At 34.4% G+C, this 13,008-nt stretch overlaps 1 protein-coding gene across 2 annotated transcripts in view; it reads left to right on the top strand.

Annotated features, from left to right (window-relative positions):
* The window catches only part of PSME4 (proteasome activator subunit 4), a 95,336-nt gene that overhangs the window by 10,650 nt on the left and 71,678 nt on the right, over positions 1-13,008 (top strand). The window contains exons 2-7 of one of the 2 annotated variants that reach the window (XM_083373171.1): positions 1,854-1,994; positions 3,813-3,929; positions 5,417-5,476; positions 9,005-9,049; positions 9,823-9,972; positions 12,122-12,185. In XM_083373171.1, the coding sequence (XP_083229297.1) occupies positions 1,854-1,994; positions 3,813-3,929; positions 5,417-5,476; positions 9,005-9,049; positions 9,823-9,972; positions 12,122-12,185 (577 nt within the window). The remainder of the gene's footprint in view (positions 1-1,853; positions 1,995-3,812; positions 3,930-5,416; positions 5,477-9,004; positions 9,050-9,822; positions 9,973-12,121; positions 12,186-13,008) is intronic. The other variant, XM_083373172.1, reaches the window with a different exon arrangement.

Raw genomic sequence — 13,008 nt, 5'->3', positions numbered from 1 at the left:
GTTTATTAAGTGGACAGAGTTGCAGGTAAGGAGTGTGCCGTATCTCAGGGTGATGAGAGAAATGCAGGAATAGGGATGGAAAAAGTCTCTCAGAATTGACTCTCACTAGTTCTCTGGGACATAAGGGTAGTGGTGGTGGGAAGTGCTTTCAGATTTGCAAGGTTCTGTTATTGTCACCTTACCATAAAGATAATTTTAGCATTCTTGGTTTTGGTTTCCTGACCTGGACTACTTTGAAGAGCTAACAAAAACCATTGGCTCCAAGGAGGGGCCACTCTTTGTCTCTTTGGAGGCAGGAAGAAGACTGACACCATATGGATTAAACTCTGCGTCCCTTACTTAGCCATTTTTGTCACCCAGGAGTGGCTCAGATCTAAAACATCTGTCCAAATTAACAGCATAGAGAACCCTATCTACTTTCTCAGTAGTCACCAGCTCAGATTCATCCCAGATACTACCAATAGACCATGTCCCAGCCACCTCAGTTCATCCTGCTGAGTCAGAGTCTGAGCTGAAGCAAACCTGAACAGTTTTATCCAACAGATAGCCTGAACAGTCCTTTTGGATCATCAATATTCTGAACTCTTCCCAACTTAATAGGGAACAGTAAACACAACCACTGGACAACTATCAATGGATGAAATATGAAAGGCAACCAGATATTGATCTGTCCATAGCACTGGACTGATGTTAGTGACTTCCACCGTCTGCCACCAAGGAGGTGACCCATAGCCCTCCTTGCTGCCTCCACAATATCTGCACCCTTTGCAGATGCCCGACCTCACACGAGCAATCTCTCTCTTCCCCGACCTCACTTTGTGAACTCCAGCAACCATCAAGACTTTAGATGTACTTAGGGCTTTGCAGTGGGCCAGGGAGCTGATAAGTACTATATTCGACCCCCAAAGTTCTTCCCTGGAGGATTCCCACAACACTGGTGTGGATGAAGGGGGATAAAAAAATCAAATTAACAACAAAACTCAAAGCATCCACACCAGCTCACTCAATACACTGCTCATCTGGTCACTATCTTGACATCTACAAAATACAAGGCATATAGACATTTGATATGTGTATGAATGTGAGAAAGTTTATTATATTTGTTGACTTAAAGAAAGCCGATGATAAAATAGAAAATGTGAATTGTAATGTTTTGCTTGAATATGCAGATCAGTGGCTGGAAACTGAACATGGTAAAAATAGTGCACAATGGAAATAAATCATGCTTAAGAGTTAATGGAATTGCTTAGTGAATGTTTCACCATTGAGCAAGGAGTGAAAGAAGGATATGTGATTTCCCCTTGATTATTTAATATATTTATGAATAAATGCAAAAAGAATACTCATAATTTTAGTGGGTCTGTTGACTACAGATGCAAATGTAAGAAATCATGGTAGACGAAATTGATGAAATCCTCAAAAGAGTTTAAAGAAAAAGCAATATATGGGATGGTGTATAAGCATGGAGAAATAAGAATGGTTTGTGTGTATAGTATAATGTGCATGAATATGAATAACATAATAGATAAAATGAATAACAGTGTAAATTAGATATAGGTATACTTTCTTCTTTCCTCCTTTTTACTTCTTTTGGCTTACTATTATTATTTTTCTGTGGCTTGCATATTGCATAACCCCAAAAGGAATACCATAATAGGTCTGCATTTAGATATGTTTGTAAGTTGTCTTGACCTGAATTCACTATGGATAATTTTATTAAACATAGTATTTGTTTTTTGTACTTTTCCATTTATTTTGATTATATTTACTTTTTTGCATTGCATATACTAACATGAGGATGTTGGTAAAATGAAATACCTTACCTACAGTATTTTAAATTTTCTTTTTTACAGGTATCTCCGGCTCTATGGGAGGAAGTTTAGTAAAGAAGATCATGTTCTTTTCATTAAGCTGTTGTATGAACTAGTAACTATTCCAAAATTGGAGATCAGCATGATGCAAGGTTTTGCTCGACTTTTAATAAACTTGCTAAAGTAAGTTTTGCTTTACCCCATTCTTCTATCTATATTTAATAATGATCCACAGCTGGAGATACGGTGTTAAAACTAAGAGATTCAACAAATTTTGTCAGGTTTGATTGGTATTTTGTTTCTGATGTCATGCTGGCCTTATATAGAAGCCCTATATATCAGAAGTTGCAAAAACCTAGCCAGACTAAAGAAGTAAGTGTCTTTACTTTTTTCCTAAGTTTGAGGAAAGATTAGAGAATTGGTTATATAGCTGTACAGCCTTGCATTTTCAAAATCCATTAAAAATCAACTGCTTTATACCTCTTAATTTTTGCATACAGTATAATAACAACAACAAAACAACAACATAATAATAACAACAACAGTGATACCCATTGTCATTGGGGTACTGGGAACTATGTCCAAAAACTGCAAAATACATCAAGAAATTGCAGCTTCCTGCAATAACTCCAGCAAAGCTACAAAAAACTGCGCTACTCGGAACATCTTACTGTCAAGTTTCCGTCCTATGGGCTTTTCAAGTGACTCTGAGGCATTGTTTGCCTTAAAAGTCCTTTATTAGCCTAATACACCGGCAAATACTTCTCGAAAGAAGCTGGAATCTGAAATCTCCGCCCCTTGCACAATATATTAAAACACAATTCTCCATCTTTCTAATTTTGTCATTAATCATATTCTCCAATTAATTTAAAGAATCAGTTTCCCTTCCGTTAGGCCAAAGCCTTATCTTCTTTAGAGAGACAAATGGCCTTGAAAGTGCATTCCTACTCTTCCCTCCTCCCAACTTTAAACTAAAGCAATACACAAGTCTTGAAGCAATACACAAGTTTAAGGTATGAAATAGCTACTTCTTCATCTCTTGTCAAGCAATAACATTCGATGTTAGTAGCATTGACACTTACATTTTAAGGAGATACTTGGTTGATACCTAGGATGCTGGCAGCAACCTGTGTCAACCATTAGTGCCAGTCAATTTGAGTGTTCAGTTGACTGAGTTTCATGTTTTATGAATAAAAGTTTTATATAATAATAATAATAATAATAATAATAATAATAATAATAATAATAATAATAATAATAATATAATAATAATAATAATAATGTTGGAAGGGACTTGGAGGTCATCTAATCCAACCCTCTGCTCAGGCAGGAAACCCTATACCATTTCAGACAAATGTGTTGGAACATTCACACATGCAGGTTGTTCCACTGATTGATTGTTCTAACTGTCAGGAAATTTCTCCATAGTTTTAGGTTGCTTCTCTCTTTGTTTAGTTTCAATCTGTTGCTTCTTGTCTTGCTTTCATTGGAGAATAGCTTGACTCCCTCTTCTTTGTGGCAACCCCTGAGATATTGGAATACTGCTATCATGTCACCCCCTCGTCCTTCTCTTCATTAAATTTATCATCCTTAGATGTATGTATCCACATTGTAATTTCTATTGTCCAAAATTATACTGGTTTACACTAGTTTAAGGGTAGAAAAGGGTTTTGCTAGGCAAGGATTTATATCAGTGAACATGTTGAATGCCAGTTTTGATGTAATATTGATATCTCAACCAGAAATTTTGTGAACGAATAGTTGGATAATGTTATAGTTTTCTAGCATTACTTTCCGCCACCCCCCATTAGTCATACATAAATCTAGATGATATTAATTTGTTTGAGAATTTGATTAACAGGTAATCCTGATTAAAATAATCTGGTTTATACCATTCTAAGAGTTAGACCTGGATCTATAATTTTAAACAGTTATTCAAAGAGGTTTTCTTAGAGTATTTTAGGTTGTCAGTGAGTAATGATTCTGTGTTTTTTAACTTAGAAAAAAAGAACTTTTGTCAAGAGATGATTTAGAATTGCCCTGGAGACCACTTTATGAAATGCTGGAACGTATATTGTATTCCAAAACAGAACATCTTGGATTAAATTGGTTTCCAAAGTAAGTTTTTAAAGGTTTTGTTTTATTTTCACAATATCCTCACACTATTCTTAGATTGAATTTTGTTGCTTGTAATTTATATAATTTCTTTCATTGATCTGAATCTAAAATATATTTAAAATAATTTCATTTTTCTTTTACAGCAGATGTTCACTTTTATTCTGTTTTTTTTTCTTTTCTTTTTTGTGGTTAACAAGGAACATGGTTATATTTCATTAAAGGAATATGTTATTAAAAATATTTAGTGCTCCCAGATTTGAGTTACAAAAATCCAGGGAGTCATTAATGGCAGTAAAACCTTAAAAAAAGTTCTTTGTGCATTTTTATAGTCCAGATATGATAGCCCTATTTGGGGAAAAATATATTTCAGTTTTTATAAGATGTGAAATGAAAACTGACCATACACTAATAGAAAAGTACATAAGCCCTATGCAAACACTTTGTAGGTTTATTGGAATTTAATGTACTAGGAAATATGGATATGTAAATACTATACCAGCAAATAAAAAAAATCCTTTGTGCTTTTTTTCCATTGTAGATAGGTCATAGATTTGAGGAATGGCAACTTTGAGATATGGGGATGCATTTGGCCATATTCTTTCCCTGCTTTTAGCCCTTGTATGAGTAGATTGAGTGCCTGCACAAAACTATAGTCTATCCACTTTTGGAAACTAATGTTTTAGTAGAGACAAGGCGTATCTTAGCTACGCTGTGCATGTGTGATAACCAGGTTTTAATCTATTGCATTTTTAGGTTACAGCATTATGGATTGTAAGGCTAGAAAAGTCCTTTACTTTTAAGCCTTAGATAGCTGATGCCACTAAAGACGTTACTGAGTTGGTTTTATCTAACATGTAACATTGCTTTTATCTACCTCTATGAGGAAAATTCCTTTCTCAACTTTGAATGGCAGGAGCTTATCCTATACAGTATAGAGTAATTTTACTCTTGAAATATTTAGCTATTTAATGCTAAGGGGTAGTGCTTGAAACAAGTACATTTCTAGCCTTGCAGCTGCTTGCGGTCATTTAAACAGTGACACTAATAATTGAATTTTTAACTTATTTGGCAAGATATGTACTTTCTTCCAAGTTATGTTCTAGGTTAATAATTTTGGCTTCAGTCAGACAAACTGAATTATGAAATGCTTAACAATATTTTTGGTGTTTAGTCTGCCTTTGAAGAACAGATTCCCAGATAAAAACTGAAAAGGGACTAAAGGGAAAGCACCAAATGCCAAAGCAATCTTTCCATTTTTTCAGGCAGGCTGGTTTTGAAATTAAATGGTGCAGTGCGACCTTTTCTTTCATGGTGTTCTGACAACATTGCTTACATATTATATTTCATTTTGGATGAATTTGGAAGAATGAATTAAAATAAAAGGAGTATGAATAATAATTTTTGTGGCTTTAACATTATTTGGTTTAAATGCTACAATTGCTTTTTTCATTATTTTGTTTTAAAATCCTTTTTTTCTTTATGTTCAGTTCATGTCGACCAGGCTTGTCTTCACCTAAAACATTTGTGCTTAATGTTTTACATAGGTGGTAAGGATAATTATTTTGCTTTTATGTAGCTCTGGCCTATGTGTTTTCTTTGTGCATGGCCTGTTCAGTTGTAACATTTGACACATACCTGTAACTTCCTGCATATAAAACTGAAAAATCCAATGTTAACATTACACCACAATTTATGGGAATGTCGCACTGTATTTAAATTTAATTACAATAAAATATATTTTGTGTGAAGTGGCTGAAAATTATAGCTACTTGCTAATGCCTGTTAACAAATAAGTTATAGTTAAGGTGCCTAAAATAAATTATACTTGATTTTAGGCATTATTTGTAGGATGATCTAGAAATGCATGAATTTAATTCAACACATAGGTTGGTAGAATGACTAAAAATATAGGATAAGACTTATCTGAATAATGTTAGTTTATACTTGCAGTTCACTTTGTGATAACAATGCACACTAACTTCAGTACGATGTACATATTATTGTTATTATTATTAGGATTCCAGTCTTAAAATGTAATTAATTGCCATTATATAACAGATTTTTTTGCTGTGATAAAAAAATTAACAGAGAAGTGCTCACCCACTGTATTCACTCAGCTTGCTTAACCTTGTCAGCTACTAACTCAAGTCATATCTTCTTACTTCTGAAATTTGTATGATACAATGACATCACCTGAGTCTAGGATTTGAGAATTCAATGGTATCCAGGAAAATATTGGCAAGGCATCAGTGGTTTCTTCACTATTCAGCAGGGGGTATTGGGTATGACTTGTGTGCTTCAACCAATCATTTGTGGAAGCTTGGCAACAGGTAATATTACGGAGTGCCTTGCATTTTCAGCCACTCACACTCCCTTCCCCCGCAGTATCTTTCCTTGGAAGATTAAGTACCGTAGGTGAGTCTTGAATACAGTCCCTTGATTGACTAGGTTTTGGGAGTTGTACAGTGGTGAACTTGGGAAAAAATAGTGGGATTTAACAATTCCCTTAGGAAAGCAACATGGCTTATTTATCATATACAGGTTGTTGCTTAACATCTGCTCTGTTTAGCAACCATTCAAAATTACACTGGGCTGAAAAATATTTTTATGACCAGTTCTTAAAAGAGTTGCAGCATCACCATAGTAATGTGATCAAAATTTGGATCTTTTGCAACGGTGGGCATTTATGACCATCTCCAGAATCTGCAGTCATTGATCTCAATTAGATCACTTCATAGCTGGCTTCCAATAAGTAGAGTCAATGGGGAATCCAGCAGTGAATTTGCAAGCTGCAGTCATGTGATGATATCTCACTTACAATCCATAGTGCTTCGATTAACAGCAGCAAAAGTAAGGTTTTGTCACATGATGTCTCAATGACCATGTTCCTTAGTGATAAGAGTTGCTGGTCCCAATTGTGATTGTTAAGTGATGACTATCTAAAGGCCCTTGGAATTGCTGATCCTGTATTGTGCTACTTTGGTCATTTTTGAAGAAATACTGTTTAGTCCAAGAATGAGTGATGTAATTCTGCTGTTTCCTGAAGAGATAAATGTACAGCCAGAAAAACTACTTGATCACGTATAATCTTTGGAAGAACTATATTATTTAAAAATGATTAACATCATCTGATTGATCTTTGACTCAGTATGAGGAAGCATGGGAAAAATGAGGTTTTATTAGTTAACAGTAATTATGTATTTTACATTGAGTTTCCCCAATAGTAGGAATAATATTTTGTTGCCATTACAGTTGAGGGGTCAGTAATTTACCCCATTCCCACTATCTTTTCTTTATATGATTCAATAAATATTCTATATCTAGTACATAGAATGAATTAAGTTCCAATATAGCAGAAAAGCTAAATGGAGTGGATTTCCTTCTCTCTCCTGGAAAAATAGGCTTGGCAGGCATCTGGGAAAGCTAGAACAATCAAGCTGCTCTCTTGATTTCTGACTTTTTAATGTTATGATTTGGTACTACAGGCTTAAACATAAGTACTTTGTTTTAGCAATGTTCTGTGACTTCAAAGACAGAACTGCTTTTTGATTTATCGGGTATTTATGGTTTTTTTAAAAAAAGAGGTTAGATAGCAAAGGATTTACAGTTAGCTTTTGTTTAGCTTCTTGCTTCTGTATTTTTGCCTCTTAGGTAATGTAACTCCTAGAATCTTTCTAAGCTATAGGATATTATTTTGTAGGCAGACAACCATTACTGACTTTCTTTTTCAAACAAGCCATTCTGAATGAAAATGGCTTGTATATTGGACAGAATTTAATACTGCTAGAAGTTTCACTGTCCTGAATGCAGTACAGTAGAAATTTGAATATTATTATTATTGTGCCAGGAGAATGTTGCTTATTTTTGTACAGTTACTTAACTCTAGTAAGTCATAGGTATCACTCAGGACTAATATTTTTAAAATAAAAAAGAAATGGCATGTATAAAAATAAAAATAATCTTCTAAAATATGCCACTTTCCTGCTTAAAACCTTAGATTTCATCTTTGCAGAGGTAAACCTATGGTTTACAATAGAACCATAATTTTCCAGAAGCATAAATCCCTATGGCAGAGTCATTCTTATTTGAAGATACATGCTTCTGACACCTCAAAAGATCTGATGGGAGACACTCTGAAATGCATGTGCCATTTTAATATTCTTGACAAAAACAGACTCTACTTAAATGTATTCCTTTCATGCGAATTGCAACACTATACTGTATGAGCTGTCATGTCTGAACTAGATGGAACAATCTGATTGCTACAAGGATGTTGATAATCCCAAATTTCTAGACTTATTTTTCTAATTGCTAGGGTGTTAGAATTCACAGAAAACAAATAAAGCAGCGATGAACTCTGTAGCAAAATTAGTTTGTGAAAAAAAAATCAGATTAGTTCCCCAATACTTTTTGAAACATATGCATCAGATGAGACCAGAATCATGTAAAGCATTTATCTCAGTGTAGGTAACCAGCCCAGAAAACTATTTGAGAGGTTGCAGTGCCAAAAATGCACCAAGAAACAGCTTGAAATAAGACTAGATAATCCGTATTATAGAGCATTTGGAAATAAGCCACTGCTTGAGTGCCCTTGAATGCTTTTGTCAATAAACACAATTGTCCAGGGATAGTTCCTTTGTACATAATAAGATACGGGTTTTAAAAACATGTAGCATCTCAAAACATATTGACAGGGAAAATAATTGGCAAATAAGTTTGCATGTGTGATGCAGTTTACTCAATTATATTTTTCAACCTAATTTACTGTTATGTGACTTTTTGTTTTTAAAAACTGAAATAAACTGAGTGGAGTGTTTGAGATACAAGGAAAAGCATGAACCCTTATGTGGCCGAAGCAGTACTCTAGGGGAAATAGAAACAAAGTTAAAAATCAACTATAATACTTATAACTAAGTCTGTATCTTTAAGTAAAATTAACAGCTGCATGTACATAGGTAATGGGAAACTGAATCAATATCCTCTTAGGCTTTGCATAATTATATCATTATATTCTTCTTATAAAAATAGGGTAATATAATTTATTTACGTTTTTTCCTTTTTTGCTTTTCTTTTAGCTCAGTAGAAAGTGTTTTGAAGACTCTTGTGAAAAATTGTCGACTGTAAGTACAACCATTTTCAATTTTTATGTACTTTTTAAACTTTATTTCAAAGGATTTCAAAGGATTATGCAAAAGACAATGAGAAAGTTTCTATTAAGAAATTAAGAGTTCCAAACTATACAATGCTTTAGATTTTATTTTAGAAAACTGCTCAGAGAACAAGGAATGGGACTTTTTTTTTCTCATTTAATTGTAACAGATCTATAAAAGAGAATATTTGTAGCTCAGGATTGAAATGGGGGACCTTGGTTCTCTCTGAGCTTAGTTATTTTCTTGAAGATGTTTTATTATCCAAGCTAGATAACATTATCACTGAAATGACTGAAAGAAAACCAGGCCTAGAGAGCACCAAGGACTCATTTCAACTCTGAGCTACAAATATTTTCAACAACAACAACAATAATAAAGTTGGAAGGGACTTGGGAGGACTTCTAGTCCAACCCCCTGCTCAGGCAGGAAATTTACCATTTCAGACAACTGGTTGTCCAGTCTCTTCTTAAAAACTTATTGAAGGAGGATTCTCTTAGATATAGAAGTCTAATTATGAAATAAATCCTCTACTGTATGAGACAAAGCTGGCAACTGCAGTGATTTTATTTCAATGCTGTAAATATCTAGCTAGTAGATCTTTGGTCTCAGAAACATGTTTAGTTTGTACTTTTTTAGAATATTATGTTTTATTATTGTTTCTTAATGAATTGTATCTCAGATTTATTGATAGGGATTACTTACAAGTAAGTAATATATGTTGATGCAAAAATTCTTCTTGTTAGTTATTTCCCAGAAAGTGCCACAGCAGAGATGTTAGATGAATGGCGGCCATTAATGTGCCCTTTTGATGTTACCATGCAAAAAGCTATCACGTATTTTGAACTTTTTCTACCTACCACTCTTCCTCCAGAGTGCCATCATAAAGGTTTTAAGTAAGTTGATCTTACTAGTTTGCAGCATTTTGATATGATTTTCTATTTTATTTAAAGCTGATATTTGTGAACTTGAGCTTTACTATCACATGTAATAATTACTGTTGTACTACCTTGATACTTTTGTTTTGAATGCTAAATTTTAAGGGACAAGATTTTACCAGTTTGCCTAAAAATTGTTTCTCTAGATCAGTAGTCTAGTTGGTTTGTTTTTCAGTTAAAATCATTTATTCAGTGAATAGCAGTATCATTCTATCAATATTGTTGCTTAATTCAGTTCTTGATGAAATTCTGTTGCTAGAAATTCTGAAACTTTATTAATTTGTTATACCAAATATAATAAAATCCTGTTCTTAAAGCTGGTAATGACCTACAAAGCCCTTCACGGCATGGGTCTGGAATACCTCAGGGAGCACCTGCGGCCGGCATCAACTTCCCTCCGCCCAGTGCGCTCCCACAGAGAGGGCCTCCTCAGGGTGCCACCGGTCAAAGAATATCGACTGGTGGCCCCCAGGGGGAGGGCGTTCTCTGTGGGCGCGCCGGATTTATGGAACCATCTTCCGGTTGAGCTCCGGATGGCGCCCGACCTTCGCTCCTTCCGGCGCAATCTAAAGACCTACCTGTTCGAACAAGCCGGCCTGGCCTGATGGGTGATGGGTTTGGGTTTTATTGCTTTTTATGTATTTTAACTTATTGTTATACTTTTGGGCATCTTGTTTAATCTCTTTTAACTTTTGTATTCTTGTTTTTTAACATGTATTGCCCTGTTCACCGCCCTGAGTCCTTCGGGAGAAGGGCGGTATACAAATAATAATAATAAAAAAGTAGGATATAGGTCAGGTGTTAGAAACAGCCATGTAGGTTAACATAACTCGAAAAAGCAATTGGAGGAAATTTAGGCTGCAATCTTGAGTACAGACAAATTATGTTGCAATGCCCTGTTAATCTCAAGTTGCAAATGTCTTGAGAAAGAGTTGGAACAAAAGTTATCATGCCTTGTTTACTAATAAATAATCTTAGCTAAACAATATGGTGAAATCAACAGTAGCTTACTTACTTTGATGTGTTTTCTAAATAAATGGAAAAAAGTTCCAAAGTTTTGGCACTATATTCTTCACCAAATACTGAGAATTTCCAAAAGTCCCTACAACTTTATTTTTGTTAGTAAAGTTTGCTTACAGAGACTGGACTGGACTGTATGACAATTGCCCAAGAAAAGTTTGGGATGAGTCTGATGAGGCAATGCAAACTAACATCTAGATTTTTCTCTGCTCTGCAAATTGTGGGAATATCATGGTTGAAAAGGCAGCTGGGTGTGAGATCCAGACTACCAAAAATGTCTCTGGAAGAAATATTGCCCAAAGGTGCTTGAACACCTGATTTTTATGTGTAGCTTGCAGAAATCGATGTTTTGCAGCCACTACTTCAGCTGTGAGTTGTGGGTGCCATCATGCTCTCAGCCATAAATGTACTTTCATGTACTCAAGGTTTGACAAACCTCATCTTTTTAATCACTTCAGAGCTTTACTTTTTTAAATTGCACCTTTAAGATTGAAGTACCTTTGGAACTTCAGTCAGCCTGCAATATTGCATTTTATTTATATATATATATGAAGTAAGAGATGGGATAAAGGAAGAAGAGATCATTTGTTTTATTTTAAGACAAGGTGATAGGTTCCTAAATTTGATTACACTTGTAATAAAGGGTGAAATCATTTCTCTCTATATATTTCTTTTCTTTTTCTTTACTATTTTTTCTATTCTGTTTTTCTTTTTTGCACCTTCTATTTTCTAATTTCTTTTTTTAGTTTCTATTTTTATTTTTAATTATAATTTTTAATAAAATTACTATTAAAAGTTTGTACTGTAAAGATCATTTCCTTTCCCAAATTCTATAACCAGCAGTATGACTGGAGACTTGTCAGTTGGAGGAAGTCTAGTCTGTGTGGCTAATTTTGAGCATTTTTCTTCATTATGCATAATAAAATCACTTTCATAGAATATAGGGTTATTGCAATAAGATATATGTCACACCCACACACACATTGGTTTTGAAATCTATAATGTACTAAGTATGTATTATTAGATATTGGAAACAAATTGTTTTAGCATATTAAAATTCTGTTGGTGGGATTTTATTGTCTTGCAGGCTCTGGCTTGATGAATTTCTAGGCCTTTGGGTTTCAGTTCAAAATCTTCCACAATGGGAAGGGGTAAGTAACGTACCCCACCTATTTTCCCACTTGCTTTTACTAGAAAGATGATATATAGATAATTGTATTAGAAATAATCGTGCCTTGAAAGATTGTGTCGCTACCCCTTCTTGCAGAGAAATATTAATCATTGCCAGAAACCACCTACATGTCACCTGCCGGTTGACAGGAGGAAGAGAATTTCTTCTTTCTCATACTGCTTCTCTGTTTGTATCCTAGGTCTTTGTAAACCTTGGCCTTGGTGAATCTGGTTTTTCCTTTAATAATGGGATAACTAGTAGGTATTTAGCAGTGCAGTATAGAACTCTAACCAAGGCCTAATTGAAATTTGTCTATTGCAAATTTGTCTGGGAGAAATCTGTGAAGAGAATTCATTGTTATTACTTTCTGGTTCTATATTTTTTAGTTTTTGTGAGAAATCTGTGGCATTCTTGATGTTGCAGAATGGTAGCTCCCCACAGCTTCAGTCAGGATTCAGCAACACCTGGAAAGCCACATGTTCATTGTCTTTACCATATTATACTGTCCCAGGATCTACTACTTTAGTTGCCAATTAACCAAAAGGCCTTCCTTTTCATATTATAATTATTCCTTTTATAATATATATATTAACTCACTTCCTGCCTGCTACCTTTTTCAGTCTCTGAATGATTATCTGGGACTATTGTTTTTTTCAGTCCCATTTCTTCTCTGAAGGAAACCAGTTTGCCAATTTAATGGGAATATCTCTTGTTCAGATACCCACCTTACTTTTTATAAGCTTGTATAAAACATGAAAAATACTTATTTGATTAACTGTACTGTTTACTTGTGAAGTTTTAGT

Source organism: Vipera ursinii (assembly GCF_947247035.1).
Source record: "Vipera ursinii genome assembly, chromosome: 1".
Lineage (NCBI taxonomy): Eukaryota > Metazoa > Chordata > Lepidosauria > Squamata > Viperidae > Vipera > Vipera ursinii.
Note: the sequence above shows the minus strand (reverse complement) of the source record. Positions and strands in the feature narration are given on the sequence as shown.